The following is a 22,650-nucleotide window of genomic DNA, read 5'->3' as shown; positions in this document are numbered from 1 at the left end:
AGTTCCTGTACTCATTTTTAATTGATAAATAAAAATCCTATTATCTTATATTCTTGAAAACTGCTGAGTAGATTTTAAGTGTTCTCACCACACACACAAAAAATGACACATATATGAGATACTGACTCTGTTAATAAGCTGGAGTTAGCCACCCCACGAGGTGCATGTAGTTCCACCTTGCTCTTTTATTTAGCTTCCTGTTACCTTGACTTTGCTTCAGGACTGTCTCTGGGACACAGCACAGCTCAATTCCTAGGAAAGTTCTCATTGTCTAACCATATTCCCTCCCTTGTCATAGTCTCCTGCTCTATCAGATCTGTTTCCAAGGGACTTTCATAGTATAAAGTCTGCTCACAAAAGAATTCCTTGTGATACCAATAGCAAAGGTACTCACAGATCAATGAAAGCCAGTGAAAATATTGACATGAAAATGTAGTTGGGAAAGGAAGGGGCACTCAAGAGTAAAGAGTGAAATCAGACAGGATTGTGTGGAAATTAAGGGACCAGACAAAAAAAGGCACTGATCCACTCTTTTCTAGGTCATACCTGAGCTAGTCAAATTGAGCCTTGAGATTCAAAGGTGATTTTTTTGGAGGACAGAAGGATGAACAAGAAACTTGTCCAGTTTGAAGGGTGGGCTGGGGCTGCCTCTGTTCTGTGGATCAACCTTCCTACGCAGGTGAGTCTCACACTGCCATGCCCCTGCTTCTCAGGTTCACCTTCCTACACAAATACTTCAGCTTCTACTCTAGTCTTCTTCATCCTCCTTATTCTCAGGATGTCTTCCCCAGCATTAGCTCTCTTGCCAAAAATGAAACTATCATCTCCATTTTGTTCTAATTTCCCACCTCCACCTATCTCTGCTCCTGTTATTGCTCATTGATTATTCCTTCCAGCATTAGGAAGATTAAAAAACAAAACAAAGCAAATGAGAAAACAAAACAAAACAAAACAAAACAAGAAATTGCCAATTCTTGCTTGCCTTTCAAAAGCACTAATGGTCTAGCAACTAAGACATACTTCTCTAGTAGATTCAGGATTCTCCTGACCATCCCTCACTTCTAGGGACTCCTAGGGACCAGGTCTTTGTAATGACAGCTGCTGTACCTGGAAAGCCTGTCCAAACATTATTAAGTCCATGTGATCTCATGATTCCATTACGCCTCCTTTTACATTTCTGGGTATATCCTTCTCTGAATAATATCACAAAATTTAGAAATTATTTACTAACAGTTTATAACCATTTGTCTCTCTTTTCCAACTTGATAATCAGTTTGAAAGAAGGGATAACAACTTGTGAATCTTTGAATGCCAACACTGACTAAGTGACCAAAATAATGCAATCATTTTCCTAGATTCTCTCAAACTTGGAGAGTCTTATTACTTACTATATACTCAAAGCACAACTTCAGTCTTTAAAAGACCCATTTTTTCACATCCCCAAAACTGACCAGGTTAAAAGAGGAAAGTTTATTTTATAATCACAGACAAAGGAGCTTTTTATAATTGCAGTATCAGAAACATTGTGTGGAAACAGTTCTTTCATCAACTTATTCCTTTCCTTTCATTGTTTCTACGTATCCTCACTCCCCCTTTGTTGCATAATTAAAATGTTCATATCATCAGTTTTCTTCTTCTGACCATTAACTATTCTGAACAATATCTGACATTTTTACTTCTGATCTATAATAATGCTATGCTTATCAATATCAAAATTGTGTTTCTAGAGATACACATATAGATGACTTTTTAGTTTATTATATTTTATAAAATTCTATATAACTTCTTTTCTAATTAACTAATAATAGATGTCTGTTTCATTGTTTACAGCAATAAAAAATCATGCAAGAGATTCTTTTTTTTTTTAATTTAGAACATTTGCCAAAAGGTGAATGCTAGTGATTCATTTTCTGCAAAACACTGCATTTCTCATCCATGTTGGAGTCAAACAGAGCTGAAGTAATTACCTGATTATGCATTCCCTCGGCCACATGTATCAAAGTTTCCAACTTCATGTGAGAATTAAATATTGGTATGTGGTAACATTTCAATTTCACAACTGAGTTCTACCTATGGAGATCTAAGTCATAAACCACTCTAGGTTGGGAAAGGGAATCCAGTTTTTAATATTTTTCTTGAATAATCAGATTTTACATATTTTTATCTACTGCCAGCACTGAGAACTTCAGTTTCTATGATTATTTTTTCTCCCTAAGGCATATAAAACTGAGAAAATAAGAGTTGTGTGTTAATAATATTTTTAGTTTTTACTTTTCCTAATGAACATTTTGGGTATCTTATTCACATCAACAAATTAATTTGGGGTCAAAATATTTAACTTTAGAGTTCCTTTAAAATAGATGTTCTAATTTTGGCATTTGTCAGTAATGGGATGGAAATGGAGAACATCATCTAAATGAAATAAGCCAGGCTCAGAAATACAGGGGTTGAATGTTTTCTCTAATAGGCAGAAGCTAGAGCAAAGTGAGGGAGGAAAGGGAGGGGGGTTGGATATCATAAAGATCATAAAGACATAGGGAAGATAAGTGGAGTTGAAGAATGTGATTGAGAAAGGAAGGTGGGACAGGAAAGGGGAGAAAATGCAGGATGGATTTGACAAAATTATACTGCATGTCTATATAAATATACCACAGTGAATTCCACCTTTATGTAATCTATAAACCACCATTTAAAAATAGACAAATAAATGAGTGAAAGGAAGACCAGTAAAGGAAAGGGAATGGAGGAGGGAGGAGTGGAGTAGGGGTGGCGGTGGGGAATAAAATGGAATAAATCAAATTCCTTGCATGTATGATTTTGTCGAAATGAACCCAACTATCATGTATAACTATAATGCACTAATAAAAACCAAATTAATCAACAAATATCCTACTGAATGTATGCGAAGCATCTACAGTTCACAGCAACTAACTATACATTTCAAAATACCTAGAGAAGGGTTTGAAGATTTTCAAACACACAAGTGACAATATTTGAGGAAGTGGAAATGTAATTACCTTGATTTTATTACACTGAATACATGTATCAAATTATAATATTGGATTCCATAAACATGCATAATTGCTATATAGCAATTAAAATTTTTGTTTTTCTATGAGTAGAAATAAACAAAAGGAAAGTTGAATATTATTGTTAATAAAAATACATGAAAAATAAATATTTTAGAAAAAAGTCCTAAAAGAAAAAAAGATTAGGTTGAGCATCACTAGGGAGCACAGGGTCAGCATTTCTGTTTCCTTGGCAAATCATAAAAATGGTAAGCAAGAAATAAAATGGAGTTTAGCAAAAGGAATTATGATGAACTACACAAAGTATTTTATTGACACCTGACCTCAGAGTCAAATGCTTACAACTTTTTATTTAAAAAATTTTTTTTTTATTTTGGGACCAGCAAATGTTGTGCTATAAACAGCAGTATCGTGTTAAAGTCCTAAACATGATGGTGACATTGAATGCAATGCAACATAAGCAGCAGGGAAGATCTCATTTGGACTATGTGGATCCTTGAGGGAGAGGAGCAAACACCTCCCCATGGAGATTTGCCTTCGTAATCATGATGGTGATAGAATTTACCAAGTGATTAATTCATTTCAGGATCAAAGTAGTTGTAGTCTAAGATCCTTAACTATGTTAAGGCACTATCCCATTATTCTCTCTCCAAGAAGGAAGCTGTTACTAGAAACAATAAAATCCTCTGTCTTCTTTTGACCACATCTCCCCTTGTTACATCATTTATACCCTGCTATGATTTTGTGGTAATGTTCCGAGAAATGTAGAAACTCACTCAATGAAGTAGACTTCTCCCTTCTCTGTATAGGCCATTTCCCAGTTATCAGGCAATGGATCTGAGTCCTCATTCTCTTCAGGCTTAGTTGGCTTTGTGTCCTCCATCTGCTCCTTGGGCTCCTCAGGCTGACCGTACACAGGTGCAGGATAAGGCTGGGAGGGAGTCTCCCCTGAGGCACCTGCACTCTTGTCTTCATGTTCACTGGATTCTACAAGAACAAGACCATGTGGTTAGTCTCTCCAGCCACAGAAACTCTGGGATGAGTGTGAAATGTACTACACCAGGCAATATTCCCTATGAAGGCTAATGGAAAATATTTTTGAAAAAGCATAACTGCAAACAGCTCTGAAAATTCTCATTTGTCCTATTAAATTCTTTCACTCATCATTCAAGTAATTACTGCTGTTTACTGAATTCGAAATTTGGAGGATGAAATATAAGGACTATTTCCCAATATGGGTGCTATAGCAGACAAACAGAATCCTGAAGAATTTCATGTCCCAAGGCCTGGGTCATGGGAATGTTACCTTACATGGTAAAAGAGGATTTGCAGGATGTGATTAAATTAAGGACCATGAGATGGGGGGTTCTCTTTGACTATCCAGGTGGGTTCCTTGTAATCACAAAGATCCTAAGAAATAGAAGGGGCAGGTAGAAAATGAGGGTGAGGAGATATGACAAAAGAAGGCTGAGGAGCTGCGCTGCTGTGTGGCAGCTGGCTCTGAAGACAGAAGAACAGGAGCACAAGTCAAAGAATATGGGCTGCCTCTAGAAGCTGGAAAAGGCAAGGACGTGCCTTCCTCCATAGAGACTGCAAAGAGGAACACAGCCCTGCCGATGCCTTGGTTTTAGCCCACTGAGACCCACGTCAAATTTGTAACCTGCATAAGTATAACAATGCAAGCCACTAAGTTTGTGGTGATATGTTACAGCAGCAATAGAAACCTAATGAAACAGAACAAAAACCAAAAAGCAAACCTTAAGAGGAATGATAACAGGTGTGGAGGACAAACCCAACATCAACGTGTAAATGGTATAGTTCCAGAATGACAGGAACAACATGGGAAGAAAGAATCTGCTACACATAATAGAAGATAATTTACCTGAATTAAATAAGCACTCAAGTCTGCACTGAATATGAAGCCACATGAGTGAAACATACTGGCACATCTTATTGAAATTTCCACATGACAATGTTGAAAAGTAGTGTTAGCAGCTTTCTCATTGAAGAAACAAGATTACTCACCAAGAGAAGAGAAGAGAAGAACATGGGACCTTTCATCTGTCATACTTTAAGTTTAAACTGAGTATGGTAATATCTAGTCTAGATGAGCACAGCAACCTAAGAGCCCAATCTGCCCAGTTATCTATCATTCACCCATGTGGGCAAAAGAAAGTCACTTTCACAAACACAAAGTTCAGAATACTACCAACATGTCTTATCTGAGGACAACAGTGGGGTAATTATTCTATCCATGTCATGATAAAATGGAATAGGACATAGATCTCAAAAGGGGGAAGAAGAAAATAAAAATCAAGAAAAAAAGAAATCCTGCAAAACACAGTTAAATGTAAATGATAGATAACTGAATTGCTAGAAAGTTGTAACGTGCCAAAGGATGGTATTTGAAAGATAAAAAAAATTTTACATGGAAAATGTTGTAACAGCATGGGTTCTGCACCTTATCTTAGGAGAATTCAGATTTTGGAGGGTGGAAAAGAGGTTAGAAATAAAGACATTCTCTTTAGAATTTAGTTCTTAAGAGGAGACACAGCAGACAGCAAGGTGGGAGGTGGTTTTAAAGGTCCCTTTCTCTCAGGATGGGATTATTGAGCAAACATTTTGGTCAAGGTGTAGGTCTCACTGAATAATTGGAGATATTTTAAAAATACCTCCTAATGTATATTTTCTCTACACTATTTATGATCTTCTCTTTCCAGTTAGCTTTTGTACCATTAAGAACAGATCATGAGTCTTACATATCAGAGAAGAATAGAGCAGGTATCACCTAGAATAAAGAAAAATCCTTAGGATAAATGAAAAGAAAATATGCTTCAGAAGTTCCCCAAGGGGACCGTTGAACACTGACACTTTGAGTAGATCACCACTGAGATCCAGAGAGATGGGACTAGAGTGATTCTATAATTGTGTAGGAACAATCAATGGCTATGAGAATTAAAAAGTACATACACATATCCAAATGGACATATGCTTTGACTCAGTTACTGTATTTTGAGGACATATCCTCCAGAAATAAAGGCACTGTTGTATAAGAATATCTGTATAATAATATTATTGCAGTATTGTTGTAGTAACAAAACTCTAGAAATGGTATGAATGTCTTTTAAAAAATATGATTAAGTAAAATGTGTTTATCATTACCATGGAAAACTATGTGGTTTAAAAGCAGTGAATTATATCTGTAGCCACTGACTTGAAAAGGTGCTTATAATGACTATTTGAAAGAGTAATCAAATTTTCAGAGTAATGCATATTATTAATCCTATTTTTCTAAGTAAGCCAACACCAAAGTCCCTAATTTTGTATAGACTTAATAGAACATGAAAGTAGTATGGAATGATGTACAACAGACTTGTCAACTGTGATTACTTTTAGGACAGTAAATTTGGATAGCAATGGGAGAAGTTTTCTTTAATATGTCTTTGCATTTATTGACACCTATTTTTATGACTTTGAAAATCAATAAAGATAACATGAATAAATTAAAGTAGAATGTCACCTTTGCCTCAATAGTAGTTGCTTAGGTCAAATTTTTCCTTATCTGCATTAATCAAAGAGAGAAATATTAAATTATCCTTCAGAAATTAGGAAACACAAGAATACTATATAAGCTTTGATTGCTTTGCCCTTATAAAGAAAGAAATTATGGCCGTTAGTGATGCAGTCTCCCTGATTCTGCATAGAGAGTCTAACTTTCTAAGTTGTGTAGGAGAGAAGCAGCACAAGAAAGCAGCATTGTTCTCATTAAATTCTCTTTCTTGTAGTTTATTGCAATATCCAAGTGCCAATATGTGGAACACACTGTGGTACCTACGTGGAACATACTGAACCTTATGGTGCGATGAAAAGTTACAATGCAAGGTCATGCTGATTCACTGATTCAATGTTCACTTAACAATATTTATTGAGGACTCTCCACTGGTGCCAGGCATGGAGGACAGAAGAGTGAACAAGGGAGGCATGATTTTGGCTTTGATGGAATTTAGAATAAGTCATGTGTAGTCTTCATATAATCTTGCATCTTCATCCAATTTTAAGTGTGATGAGAGCTACCAAAGGAAAAAAAAAAATAGACAAATAAGGAAAAAGGAAAAGTCCTGGTCCTGGTTATCCTGGTGGGAGGTAAAGCAATTTGTTGAGAGGGAATGTGGGAGGAGCAGCAGGAGTTTGTGGGTGAGGGAGGACAGTGGGTATGGTTTTGGGCACACTGAGTTAGAGGTTTCTGCCAATCCCACAATGGAGATGTCAAGTTGGAGAGTTCTTGGCTTGGAGAGGATCAACTTGAAAGACAACAGCAGATGGCTGGATTATATTATAATTTAAGCCGTGAGTAAATGAAATTGCCAAAAGAAACAGTGTGAGAAGTGAAGACAAGATTCCCTAGAGCAGCTGTCTGAGAAACTCCAATGTTTAAGAGTCACTGTAAGGAGGAACTGGCAAGAAATTGATGAGGAAAGCAGCTGTGGAATTAATAGGAAAACCAGTCAACCATCGTTCCATAGAAGCCAAGCAAAGGATCAGAAAGCAATTGGCTTTGGTCAAAGATTTTGAATAGTCCAGCAAGATAAGGATATAAAATATCTAGAAATTATTAACATGAAGGTCACTGGTGACATTAACTACGTGTTATGGAAGTGTTTGTTGTGGAGTGATGGGTGAAGTTGGATTGGAATGGGTTAAAGAATGATGAAAAGGAAAGATAGAATATGCTGAGGGAGAATTCATTCAAGAGGGTTGGATATGAACAAAATCAACATTTCCCTACCGTTATTTAATACTATTAAATTCTTGAGAAAAATGTCAGGCATCTCTTGAAAAAAAAAAATCTAGTCTTTGAAGAAGTCTGTAATCATATTTATTGTTGTGCGAGAGATTAGTAAGGAAACTGCTCCTTGTTTAACCCATCTGTTTATCACTCATTTCTTTATGCTTAATCAATCATTACATTAGAATACATGAATTAAACTCCTACGATGTACAAGATTCTTGATAAGAGCTTAATGGGGGAGTGAACAATTCTTTTCCATCAGGCTCTGATGAGTTGGGTCGAGAGGGAAGCAGTAAATAGCACCTGTCTCCTCCATCTGAACAAAATAAGACTGAAAAGCAAGGAAGGCAAATGGAGGACCATGAGTTTTCCACATTTACTATTCATAAAGACTAATCTAGGGATATAGTTCTAGTGAGAGTCAAGGGCTGCTGGTAAAACCCAGAATCAGTCTAATTTGTCTATTGCAGTGCTGAACCAGGGAGAGCCTTCCACGCAGTGGCAGAACCTATTCCCAGAAGAGCAGAACAAAACATTTAGAGGAAGAAAAAGAGGAATGGAGCCAAGAAGGCCTAGATAATTCTTCCAAGCAGTATCATTCAGACAAGACACTCCATCAGGCCTGGGCAGTGAATCAAGGGGCCAGTGGAGTTAAATACAGTAACTTCCTGTAGATATGCAGGCAACATAGTGTGAGAAACGCCTCCCGGATCCTGGGAACGATACATAGTACACAGTGTGGATTTGTCAAAGGATACACAATGCCACAAGAGAGTTGCATAAGATTTTCTAGGGAGCCAGCGTAACAAGGGAAGAAAGAGAACCTAAGGAACTCCAAAGTTAAACAGTCAATGAGAGAAGGGATTGGTCTTATATTTCTTATATTACTGGGAAATAGCGAAAATTAATTAGTTTTATAAACATTTATTGGGAGCCTACTAAAGGTCAGGCACTAGACTATGCAATACTCAAAGACAAGTGTGGTCAAGATGGTATGTAACAGTTTGCTAGGGCTGTCAACAAATACCAACAGACTAAGTGGCTTGTAACAGATATTTATTGTCTCATGGTACTGGAAATGAGGAGTTCTATATCAAAGGGTTGGCAGGGCCAGTTCCTTCTGGAGACTAGGGAAGGATCTATTTCAGGCTTCTCCGAGCTTATGGTAGTTCCTCGGTTTGTGGAAGAATTACTTCAATCCTCACGTGGTTTTCTCCCAGTGTCTGCATCCCAATGTTCCCTTTAAATAAGCACACCAGTCATAGGGAACATAGACCTGCTCTACTCCGGTATAACCTCATCTTAACTAATGATGTCTACAAAAATCCTATTTCCAAATAAAGTCACATTCTGAGACACTGGGGGTTTAGACTTCAACATAAATTTTAGAAGGACACCATACAACTTATAAAATAGCTTATCAGATGTATTCATCTTAAAATCCACTGGATTAACAGTTACTATCTCTGGGACTATAAGTTACTGTTTCATGTTATACTATGTTTGTTACCCTACTTAATAAGGACAATGAAATTAACTCTGCTGCATTTTGGAAACAATGATTGTCTTTCTTCTACATTTCGTTTAAATGTTTTAAAAATCAGACAGGTTGGGCATTGCATAAGTAGTTAAGAAATTAACCATTAAAAAAAATTAAGAAAGGGATAATTCCACATACCTATTGCTGTTTATTTCGTATCTACTCTTAAATGGAAGACTTTATAGTTTCTTATAGGTCATAGAAACAACCTACACAGGCTCATCAGATTCCAACTGATTATGAACTACTTTCAAAACAAATGTGTAACTGATGTCTATAAAACTGGAGACCCTCTATGTTAACTTCCATATCAAACACAATGTTCATTAAAGAGTAAGTAATAGAAAGTGCTCATTTGAACTTTTATGTATCTTATTAAAATGTAAACAGCAATGACAATAATAATAATAATAAAAGAACAGAAGGGACTTCCAATAATAGAGGGAAAGAAACAAACTGACCTTGCATCCCAACCATGGGTGCCTGAGTTGGCCATTCTTCTTATGACCTCCAGCCCCATGCAGCTTGCATTGGAATATATGTGTGCAAACACACTCTCACACCCAGGACACGCACATATGTCAAATCAGTGGTCTATTTAGACTCTCTGGACTATTTAGATTCTGACTAAGGAGAAGGAGTCAAATAACCCATGCATATTTTCCTTTTCGAGCAGTGTGAAGCTATTTCTTATTTAGAAGGTGGTCAAGTAAAATTGTCCTTTATGACTTCCAAGATGCATTTCTCAGTGTAGTTTTATTGTAAAATTTTAAGATTACCTCTTTCTTTGGATATGGAAAATGTAACTTTTCCTTAAGATGCTTGCTGCTGAAGTGAACAGACTATCAAACATAAGCATTTTTGAGCATTCCACATTGCTTTTTTTATGTTGCTTATGTATATTACAAACTAGAGCAAGGAGAATTTTGCACTAACAATGGAAACAAAGAATATTTCAATAAAGAAGGAACACCTCTTTTAAAGAATGGTAATGATGAAAAAACTTTCTCTGGGACCAGGATTGTTAAATTTCTGAGAAATTCCACAGAAACACTAAGGCACAAATCAGACATTTGAAATGCAAAGTCTTACAAACAAGGACCTATGAAACTGAGTTTTACTGTGCTTTTATTGTTGCAAAGATTTAAAAAAACATAATTCTTTTCATCTTGACTACCCTGTGTTTGTTGGGTTTAGTAAATGATAATTTTCCTCTTTCCATAAGAAATTCAGAAGACCTTAAAGAGCTGTACATAGAACAAAGGATGAAAAACTTTTTAATTCAGAGAGAGTAAAATGTACACATTTTTGCATTCAGTTCAGAGCTTAAAATTTTTCTAGCTCTGGTCCAGTCTAAGATTTTGATGTTACAAAAATATATACAGTCGCTATTCCTTTGCTTACATGTTTATTGCTCTACCACATCTCAGGTGTAAGACAAAGGATAAGTCAGAATACAATGGTTTTGAATATTCTCACCTTTTCTATAAAGAATAACAAAAAACTAAGATAAAAATACTTCAAGAAGAATAATATTTATTTTATATGTTATCCATGTTTTATTTTGACATGATTTATGCACATAGTTAATGTAAAGATTTCTGTAACTGCCACCCTTAGAAATAAGGGAATAATAGAGGATTTGTTTTTAAGCTAGATTAAAAAAGATGATTTTTATTTTTAATGTCTATGTGACGAATTTTAATAAATCCAATTTTTTTTCCTCTTTCTCTTCATATTAGTTCTTTGGAAGTAAACATGGTTGAAGAACATTTCAATTGAGAAGAAGATTGAGGAACATATTTATAGTGATAAAGAGAATAATTTGAGATCAAAAATCTTTTTTCTTCTTCTTCAGCAACTTTCAGATAGCAACAAATACTCTCCACAAGAAGCAGGAGAACGTAATTGCTAACCCTTGTCAGACCACCTGGGTTTGAATCTGTCTTTCACAGTGTGATACTAAGCAAGTTATTTACTCACTCTCTGCATGCCCCAGTTTCCTTAACTGTACAATGGAGACAATAACCTTACCTATCTCCAAGGATTAGATGTGACATGCACATAAAGTGCTAAGAACAGTAAACTATTAGAATATGGCAAGCTAACTTTAGATTATGTAGAAGGAAATGAGAGGGAGGGGGTATGAAAAATGGTGGAATGAGACAGACATCATTACCCTATGTACACGTATGATTACACGAATGGTATGAATCTACATCATGTATGACCATAGAAATGAAATGAGGTACCCCATTTGTGTACAATGAATCAAAATGCAGTCTGTAAAAAATAAAAAAAATAATTAAATAAAAAAAGAGTATGGCAAGTGCTCAGTAAATGTTGTATATTATTACCATAACTACTAAATAAGTTGAATAGTTATATCAGTCTAACCATTCAAATGATTTCTACCTAGAGAAAAAGAAGTATGATTAATTTTCTATGATTTTTAGGATATTCGGTGTTTTCAAAAAGTACTGTAAGTGCTGTAAACATGTATGCACAAAGGAGCTTTCCTTCCCCAATTAAGACATGCAATGGGGTTAAGCAATTTCAAGAAGGAAAAAAAAAATCCTTAGAAACCACACATTTTCCCCCAAATTCACTGATATTCTCTCAAGTTTTGCATTTGCTTTTTCTGGGCACTAGGGGATGCTACTGGGCTGTGAATTTGGCATCACTTTGGCATCTTTGGCTGATTTAAAGTAGAATCAGAGGCATAAGTCCCCAATCTTATTTTAGCCAAAGGCTAAGTCTCTTCCTATACCTCTTGGGCAATCTTGACTTTGAATTTGCAAATGATTGCTCCTGACTCTGGTTTCTGCTCCTTTGTGGTATTGGCCACAGTGTGGGCATAGTGGGGACTGAAGATTTCACCACAGTTGCTTGCAAACCTGACAAGCCTACCAAAAGTGTTTTCATTATGTTGATCTAAAGTATTATTCTATATTGTGGCGAGAGGACTGTTCACCGCTGGGAGCTGGAGTGCTCAACTACAATTTGAACCAAAGGTTCTTGTGAATGAATGAACAGTTCAGGATTGATATTCGGACAAGAGAAAAATATTATTGTAATAGCTTTTATGATTATTGAGAATTTAGTATTTTATTTCTAGTATAATATTTCTAATCTTATATAATTAAAACTGACACTCTGTCTTGAGAAATGAAGAGGTCATGCAGCAGCCACCTGCATTCTACATAACCAGCTGCCCAAAAGAGGTCAAGATTACAGAATATTGCTCAGAGAGAACTCTTCTCAAATTTCCTTCCTTTTCCCTAAACCTTCTAAAACTAGAAGAGGAATTGAGTGCTAAAACGTTTTCACATTGTATGATTGGTGACTTTTTGTTCATCATCTTAAGAAATACTTTTTGATGTAATAAAACATGCATGTCACACATAATTCTAAAGTACGAAGGAGAAACACAGTGCAAAGCAGGCTTCCCTTCTACTGCTACTCAGTGTTCCAACCATCCAGTTAACAAAAATGATTATTTCTTTTGATTCTTCATTTTTTAAATGCACATTGACTACTAATGTTTAATTGATTGTTTTTGACTTTTTAGTGCTCCAGAAGTGGTTCTAAGTCCTAAAAGAATTTATTACAAATTCCTATCTTTAAGCTATGAGCATATGGAGAAGTGGTTTTTAAATACTATGGAATATGTAAAAATATATGAACACTCATATTTTTGAAATGGTTACTAGTATTTCCCTTTTTTTTGAGGTCAAGAAGGAAACATAAGTCTAGAATAAAATATTAGAATTTGAAGAACATAGCACAATAATTTACTATGGTTCTGCTTTTTGAAATGCTATATGATTTGAGGAAGCAGAAATCCCCAATCCTGGGAGGAAATGATTTTTTTATCACTTGTAAACAAATAGGATCTCATCCACTCAGGCACTAGCCAGGAAAACATGTATTACTTAGAAAGTGTATTTAATGCTTTAAAATTATATTTCACCTATATATCAAACCCACAATCAGTTGCAAATTGTGTGAAGGACTAAAAATATGAAAAATTATGAAAAAAGAAAATACAAGATCTATGAGTGGAAGATGACAAGAAAAAATATTTCCTGAGATATAAAAAGAAGTTAATTGAAAAGAATCAGTGAAAAGATCTGTAGAGGAAATGATTTTCCATTAACAGGGGAGGAGACATGTCTTAATAACTGTATTTTCTTCCTTCTACAATATTTAATTTTTAACACTTTAATAAAAGTAGACTGGAATAATAGCCATAATAATCCTTACAGCTCTAAAATTGTATATGCTTTATGATTTTCATCTTGTAATGAATTCTAAAGATGTCTATCAGACAAAAAAAAAAAAAAAAAAAGTCCCCCAAACACTCTACAGTCTCTGGGGCGAGATAAACTGATGTACATGTTGAAAATATTCAAAGTACATAACAAGATATGAACAAATATACAGGGTATACACAAACAATATATCTTAGGATTGCTTTAAAATTTCTGAAAAAATAAAAGGAAAATAGTACTATATAAAACACAATGCCAGCTTCTGAAGTTTCAAGTTTTTATCTTGATTTTTCAAGTGTTATTCTTTGGGGCCAAATGGAGTCAAGATAATTTTTTTTTTTTTAAGAAAGTGAGAAATCAATAGGCAAAAGGGTCCATTTCCCAAGAATGGATCCAGGTAAAAGGAACAAGTACTCAGAGAGTCCTTATCCAGAGATTTCCTGCCCTCTCTAGACAGAAAGGCCAGCCCTCATCCAGAAGTAATTGAAGGCTTCTTTTGATTTTTTGTTTGTTTGTTTGTTTGTGATGCTGGCACTAGAACCCAGGGCTTCTCAAATGATAGGTAGGGGCTTAGGGTCACTTTGGACAACAGAGTTAGGGGATTTCACACTAAGAATCATGATCACTTTTCTGAGAAGTTGTGTGACATAAGAAACACAGAGAGACAGGTAAAATCAGACTGATTTTGATGTGAGAAAAGAGTTCTAAGAAGTCCTGGTAAGGCCAAAGTTACCTCAACAACCCTGCTGGTCCACAGGCCTTCTCTAAGTGCTGCCTGAATCTAGGGCATTTCCCTCTTCCTTCTTGTTCTGCATTCTTCAATTGTGTGGCAAATTTCTCTCTCACACAGATTTATATAAACTCTCAGAAGTGGAAAAGCACTTTGCTCAGAGGCTGAGTGCAAACTCCGGAAAATACTGAATCTGTTTGAGGGTTTGAAGAGGTTCACATAAAGGAATCACTTTCAGTCTGATTGAGAAGTGAGTCTGTCTTGATTTAAAATGACACTCCTAAAACTCATGATCTCATATCTTCATGGAATTTCAATTACTACTATAGTTCACAGCCACAAACTCAAAAGTGATCATCCTATTACTTTACCTTAGGGCAGTGTTAACTTTGAAGTAATCCCCTGAAGAAAAGATGGAATGGTCCTTATTTATAAATGGAATATCTAAGGTTAGTTTAAAATAGTCCTAGAATTTTTTCCATTCAATGCAGACATAAAACCCACTATAGCATTTAGGAACAAGATCATAAAATTAATTATCCTCTCCCTCCACAAAGTGATGAAGATTTGGGTGCATACACAAATCGCAGTCTCTGTGAACTCACACAAAAATAAGCAGGGAATAGACGTGGGGGTGGTTTCAGAGTGGGGCATTATTCACAGGAAAACAGCGAGATTCACTACGGAGGACATAATTCTTCTGGCAGTGACAGGATCTCATTCACAGGACCAGGACTGATGGTGCATGCACAGTCAGAGTGCCAAGCAGTACAGGACATGGATGTGGGTCCCTAATGGTGAACTGAGATCATTGCTGAGGACACTCGGGGATCACATAAGGGGCACTCTGTTTGCTCTCTGGGAGATGCAGTTCATTTGCACTAATTGCGGGTTTGGGGGCCTGGAGAAGGCAGCTCTGTGTGCACATACTGTATTCCCTTTGTTGGCGAAGGTAGCTCTCACGGGCCCTGTTCCTCCTGGCATTGTGTGTGTGTGTGTGTTAACAGAGAGATTTAACTGCTTTTAAAATAGATGTGCATTTCTAATTCTTTGTACAAGGCTTACTAATAGCTGATGAGGGGAAGCTACAAGATAATAGTGAATTACTTTCCGGAAAAGTTTAGCAGATAACTCATGAAATGAAAGAAATCCAAGAAAGCTTAACCCCATTACTATGGTTTATAGGACTTTGCTTTTCTCAAGAAGAGTCCAATGTTTGGGGGGAAAAAAAAGTTTTATCTGCTTATCTATTAACCATCTGTTTTCAGTATTTTCAAAGTTGGGAAGATTGGATGAGTTTCATGGCTAAGAATATGTATTTTAAAATACACTTTTGCATATTTATCTTTAGCAATACAACTGTCAAGAGTGCAGGGTCAGATTTAGGCAACACTGCAGTGAAGATACTGAATGGTGTAAAATGAGCATTAAAAAGATCCAGTGTTGATACAGTATATCTTTAACATTCTCTAAAAGTTAGTTGTAATTGACTAAAATATAAAGATTTACTAAGTACTCCAAGTATTTAAAGATACATGCTAATCACTGAGACAAGTAAACAAACAAACAAAAAAAGTAAAACGTATCCTTGTCCAGACAATTCTTACAACGTCGGTGGGGTGCCAGATATTCATTTGTTCAAAAGTTGCCTGTGAGTTTCAGGCTAAATAATACCCTTGAAATAAATGAAAAACACAAATGACAGAGAGAGATGGTCAGTTTCAGCATTTCATCATAGGAGTCAACAAGTACTTCCTAGGAAATAAGAAAAATTGGACTTTCAATAGAAAAAGAAAAGGTACAAATGTGTGTAGTGTATGTACAAGAGAAGAGAGTTTAAATAGGGAGCAGATGGGCACCAAAGCAAATAGAGATGTTCCAGCCAAATGCAGGGGCCCTAGGTGATTGTCCCAGGAGTTTGAACTAGTGGAAACAGAAGCTCATTCAAGTTTTGAGAAGGATAGTTGCCTGAGTGAATGTGGGGTCAAGAAGGCTTACTTGATGAGGGTAAAAGGTAATTGGACAGGAAGGGAGCTGGAGGCATCAGTTAAGGAACTGTGGTCCATAAATGGCTTGGCAAGGCAGTGCTCTGGGATGGGGCAGTGATATTTGAAAGAAAAGGATGAAAATGAAGGATCCAATGATTGTTTGTGCCTGATAACAAATATCAGTCTTGGGGAGAAAAGATCAAAGATAGTTCTAGGTATCTGGGTGAAAAAAATTAGAGAAATTAGATAAAGGACTTTGTAAGCAGATTTACTTACTTTGTGGGATAAGAGTTTAAGTGAAATGTGTTGCATTTCAGTTGTTTACAATGGGCAGTAGTTACAAATGTGACCTGAAGCATAGGAGAATAAGCAAATCTGGGCTGGAGCTAAATATACAATATTTGGTGTCAATTATTTACCTAACAAGGCAAAGAGAAAGATAACAATGTATAAGTACCGGTAAGGTTAATGTCAGGGAAGGTTTGCTGAGGATATGAATTTTAAACATTGGTTTAACACTGTCATCCTTGCAGGCATTAGATCTAGCACCACTGCCACAAACCCAGGGAAAGACAAATCTGGAATACAATGGAGATTGCATGCAAGGGACTGCAGAGTTGTGACTTACGCAGCTCAGAAGTCACTTTGTCCTCAGCATGGCTAACATCTCAGGGAGGTGTGTCAGAGGACAAGTTCAGGTATTACTGAGTTCAAGACCCAACTCTGCCATTAAACAAACTCTTAACCTTAAGCTAAGCTTTAGAATCTCATTTATAAAATAATGATATTATTATTAAGGGATTAGTAATAATGTGTGTTCTATATGCCTGACCCACTGCATGCATTCATTAAAGGAGAGTTGTGATTATTATTTACTTTTATTTTTGAAATATTTATTATTGGCAAGGACAAAACTACATTTCTAAGAGAATTATGTTGATTCCTATCAGCAAGGCAATATATGAAAGAAGGACAAACATTCAGATCTGAGACTGAAAAATCATTATCATGCAGTTTTCCTATGTACTACAGGCTAAATCCATGTGTCTGATACACTTCTGAGCCAAAAGAGGGAACCCTACACAAAACTAATATTCTCATGAGAATTTTCACTGGTACAGATTTAAGTATGAACTATAGCTAAAAGGAGAAAAGATGAAAAAAACAGATGAGATAAAAACTGAAGAATCTTTTAAAGTCTTTATTTACATAGAGCAAATAGTTTATTTTGTAAATTATGTAAGGACCCAAAGATAGGTAGTTTTGAAGTTTCTATAATAAAGAATAAAAATTAAAAACTAGGAATTTTTTACACCCATAAAGGGAAATAAGTTCACTTGCATAAAATTTCCAGAAATGAAAGCAATAGTTTTGGATGAATAGAAATTTATAAAGCCACTTTTAAAGATTTATAGGTAAAATAGTGGTCATGTGTCTACATACCACTAAGAAAACATTTTTGCATGGGTTTGATTTTACAAGACTCAGGATAGCATTAGGTAAGAAACACAGGTTCAGAACCCAGACTTCCTGTATATTAATTCTAGTGACCAGGCAAATTATTTAATTATAGTGTACTTCATTTTGTTTAATCAATAAACTAATGCCCAGTTAATATAATGGTAAGGATAATTAAATAAACTAATACCTATAATGAAGTCAGATATTCCTAACACATAGTATCAAATGAATTTAATCATTCTTGTTTATTACTATTACTGACCATATGAGACAGAAAAGGAGGCCTCCCAAGGGCAGACAGGATTAGGCTCTCAGAGAAGGGAAGGAAGGAATGAGACCGTGCCACCCCAGGTCTGGAGAACATTGCCCCTGACAGCTTCAACCATGACACCTCCTTCTCAGCTAGAACATCCTATCATGGCTGCTGACAGCTTCAACCACATTGCTCTTCCTTACTAGCCCTACCTACCCCTAGTAGCAGCTGACCACCAGATCTACCCTTACCTGAAGCACTTTTTCTCCTGAACAGATGTGCCAAGTCGCAAGGTTGAAACAGTCCTCTTAATTATGAAAATAAGGGATTAATTTATGCACTTCTAATTGGCTTATTAAACTGGGAACTTGAAGAGCATGATTGGCCCCTTACCCCGCTAATCACTTGAGTTGGGCCATCAGGTATGCCTTTAAAAACCCCTAGACAACAGATATCCATTGGCATCCCTCTCTTGGAACCCCTCCCTCTTTGGAAACTCTGCTTTCTATCTATCATCTTAGTAAATCCTGTTACTTTGTTTTCACCCTATGTGTGTGGATTTAATTCCTTGAATTGGTGAGACAAAGAACCCATCCACCCATACTCCATGCTACATTACTATCAATATTCTTTTATAATGGAATAAGTTCACCCCAATAAGCTTTTCTCATTCTCTGTGCCTCACTGATTATAATATTCTTAATATTCTGAATTAAGATTTAATGTTATTATAGTCAACATAGAGCAGTGTTAACTAAAATAGAAGCAACAGTTTTTCTCATTATTCTTTAAAATAGGACTAGGGAGATAGCTCAGTTGGTAGAGTGCTTGCCTTGCAAACACAAGGCCTTGGGTTCAATCCCCAGCACTGCAAAACAAACAAACCAAAACCAAAACAACAACAAAACGCTATTCTTGGAAATATCTATATCTGTGCATGGGAAGAAGATAAAAGCAAGACAGAAACTGCTGGAAAAAATGCAATGAAGTTCAAATGGTCTGTTGGGAAATGTGTATGAGAGGAGGTCAAGGCAATTTCCAAAGTCTCTATTGGATAAACAAGGAAGGGCAAAGGCATTTCAAAGATGGGAGTTTTCAAAAAGATTTCTAATAAGGGATGATGGACCAATTTTCTGGTTCAGGACTGTTCTCCCCATCTTTGAACACTGGCTGAAGAATTGCCTAATTCATAGATCTCCCAACTTACACAGCAGGAAAGAAAAAGATAGTAAAAAGGCCATGTGCCCAGTCAGGCTTACAGAGTCACTGTTAGTGGAATCTGTTGACTCTCTAGTTGTTTTCTACCATCTTCAAGCTGAGGGGTCTGGAGACAGTCATATGGCTATGACTGACCAGAAGGAATTCAATTTGGTCTCTTCTTTGGGACCCATGAAACCTCCATAAAAGTACCTCATCCTCACTCCTAAAGTGCTAATAAAAGAGAATAGTGTTTTTAGATTCAATATATTCCCTAATTGATAGGGAACAGATAGATGCTCGTAGTGGGAACATGAGTTTAAGGGAATAATTCTATGAACTGGGCCCACCCTGCTGACCCTCACATGCTTTTCTTTTTTTGAAAGAGCAATTTACATGCAGGTTTTGGTTGGCAGGATACGCTAATTTCCTCAGCAAACAACCTGTTATCTATAGGGGAAATGCAGGCCAAAATACTGATAGAAGAACACAAGTTACCCTGTGAGTGTATGTGGTGGGGATGACATGGGGAGGTTTTGTGACCTTTACACAGGCCAGATCCCAGAACTCAAGGAGATAAAGATATTTCCCCTAACCATGAAGTCTGTAAAAATAGGTTCCAATTAGAACTGGTCAGCATGGGCCAAAGTGACCTAGCGTTGTCATGGACAGCAGGGACTTGAAAGTCTGATGTCATCCTGCCATTAGTCAAAAGTCAAGAGGTGGACCTGGTTGGGACTCTCTGGAAACTTCCCTGGGACCCCCATTAAAACTGGAGGGCAGGAGGGGCATGCCATCCTTCTCTTCTATGAGAGGATCTGCTCCCTACCTGGAGAGTGTCGCTCTTGCCTGCTATTCTGAGAGACAAGTCTGAAATCTCTCAGCCTGATCACAAGAACTGGAGAAGAGGAGACTTCAATGGCTGCCTTAGATCCTCACAGCAGGTCCCTGCCCCGTAACACAATTAAATAAGTTTCTAGCTTAAGGATCTGCACTCAAGAATGCTTTTATTCCATTTGCCTAGCACAAATTAAAAATAAAATAGAAATCAACCATATAGGTTTAGCAAGGGTTTTTTATATATATATATATATATTTATTTATTTATTTTTGGCGGTACTGGGGATTGAACCGAAGGCCTTGTGCTTGCAAGGCAAGAACTCTACCAACTGAGCTATCTCCCCAGCCACTAGGGTCATATATTTTGTTTTTGACCACAAGGTATTAACCAGCAAGAAATTCTATAAATGTTCTCTGATCCCTAACTTCTACTTCTTTTATGGTTACTTCTTCAACTTAGTTATTTTACTTCTCAACATCAGAGATCAATTAAGAAAACTATGTACTATGTATGTATATTCACTTTATTTATATCATGAAAGGCAAATATTTTCATACAGATACTTACAAATCAAAAAGAGGAATGTGTCTCACTGCTTGAACATTGTATAATAGACAAGTTATGTTAATTACTGATAGTGATTTTCTAGCATTTATATCTAGAAATCAATAATTGCTATAGTCAGAGAACACATGTTTACCTGGGCCTACTAATGGAGAAGATTGTCTTGAGTCATCAAGATGACTTTTTATGGTTTTATATCTTGATATGCTCAGACTAGATTTGGTCTCCTTATGTTCACCTTAATGTTTAGTGAAGAACACTTTTTATAGGTATTTTGGAAAAGGAAGATCAAATGTCAGTTTATGAAGCTTTTCTTTGATAAAAATAATTGAGCATGAAAATTCAAATACTATGTCAGTAGAGGAGCAGTACAGTGAAAAATAAAAACAGACATCAAAGTAGTAGCAGGAAATATCTTATGAATAATAATGACTCAAGGTACATGTGCTAACATTTTTTAAGAGCTTTTACACATACTTAGATTTTCAGTGTCCACTGATAGTCATATTAAAAAAAATAGGTAAAGCAAACATTTTGGAAACATACTACAATAGACTTTTTTTCTGTTTGTTTTGACAATAATTATGAATAATGTTTAAAAATCATTTTGTGCTCTATTAACAATAAACAACAACAACAAAAAAACAAATCCATAACCAGAATTTCAAGAATAGATTTACTATTAATTTAAAGTATCTCAAAATTTTATGTAATCATGTGACTTGTAAAAAACCTTCTAAGAGGTTTAAGCCATTCCCTATATAGCCATAATATTGTATAAGGGAAACCAAAAGTTAAAGGAAGTTGAATGAAAATGCCAAAAGTAAATTGGATATAAGAATCATCTCTCTCCAAAGATAATTGTAGTATATTTACACCTGAATGTACAGATGTACAATATATATATGTACATCTAAAATTAAACAGTGATGAATTTATGAAGAATGTGAATGACCAACCTGGTGTTACTGCGACTCCATTTCCATTGACCACAGGCCTTTCCTCCTCCTCCTCCTCTGGAGGCTCTATACTTGCTTTCTCCATGTTGCTCACCGACTTATTTCTCTTCCGTTTTCCTTCAGCACTTGGAGTGGCTCCCGGAAGTATCTGGTCTGTTACATTTAATAATAATGGTGCTGGTTCAGCTGGAGGCTTCGGGGTACCGTAGTAATTGTCTGCAAATGATACCCAAACATTCTGGAGTTAAGTCTTTCTCTGTGTGCATAATTTGTACAGAATGGAAATTATAGTGACAAACTTTGATCCAATTTAATGCATATATAGGCACACACATACACACATATGGTTTTATGTCCTTTGTTGATTCTACTGTATTGGGCTTTAATGCATAAGGAGATAGATCCATTTTTAATATCATCTTTGTATTGAACTAAAATATAGTCTTATGAATTATTCCCAAATGGTACAGTTAATTTCAAAAATATTTTTGATGACAAGACCTGCGTATAAATTTTTAAAGATAATGAGGTTAAGAGTCCATGTAATTTTTTTTCAAGTCCCACACTATTTTAGAGAGGTAAAGTATCTTGTGCTTTTCTGCAGCTTCTAAGGAGCTGCGGCTGTTGGCCTTGATATGTGCAGTGCCCTGCCCAGAACTCTATCTCCATTCCAGTTGTGAGGTTTCCATGGCCGCCAACAGTTCTGCTGTCTAATCGTTCTCCATATCACCACAGTGTCCACATAGCTCCATAGCTGAGATATGGAATTTTTTGTTTCCCCCATCAGTCTGGGATACCTCTTTTAAAGGGAGAGTAATTCTTATTTATCTTTGTAATAACAACCTGGCACATAAATAAACATGGGATAAATGCTTACTATGTGAAGCATTTATATATTTACCTTTATATGTTCAAGGTAAATCACTTATTTAAAATATTCTAAAATTCTGATTGATAAAGAACATAGGTATTGTTTTTAAAAATGAATCTCATACTTCTAATATCAACTTCAAACCTGTGTTGTT

General features: G+C 36.0%; 1 protein-coding gene across 9 annotated transcripts in view; it reads right to left on the bottom strand.

Annotated features, from left to right (window-relative positions):
• The window catches only part of Magi2 (membrane associated guanylate kinase, WW and PDZ domain containing 2), a 1,289,418-nt gene that overhangs the window by 433,963 nt on the left and 832,805 nt on the right, over positions 1–22,650 (bottom strand). For all 9 annotated transcript variants that reach the window (XM_047561711.1, XM_047561713.1, XM_047561712.1 and 6 more), the window contains 2 exons: positions 21,626–21,841; positions 3,806–4,016 (listed from right to left, as the gene is read on the bottom strand). In XM_047561711.1, the coding sequence (XP_047417667.1) occupies positions 3,806–4,016; positions 21,626–21,841 (427 nt within the window). The remainder of the gene's footprint in view (positions 1–3,805; positions 4,017–21,625; positions 21,842–22,650) is intronic.

This window comes from Sciurus carolinensis, chromosome 8, assembly GCF_902686445.1.
Source record: "Sciurus carolinensis chromosome 8, mSciCar1.2, whole genome shotgun sequence".
Lineage (NCBI taxonomy): Eukaryota > Metazoa > Chordata > Mammalia > Rodentia > Sciuridae > Sciurus > Sciurus carolinensis.
This window is presented reverse-complemented; position numbering and strand designations above follow the sequence as displayed.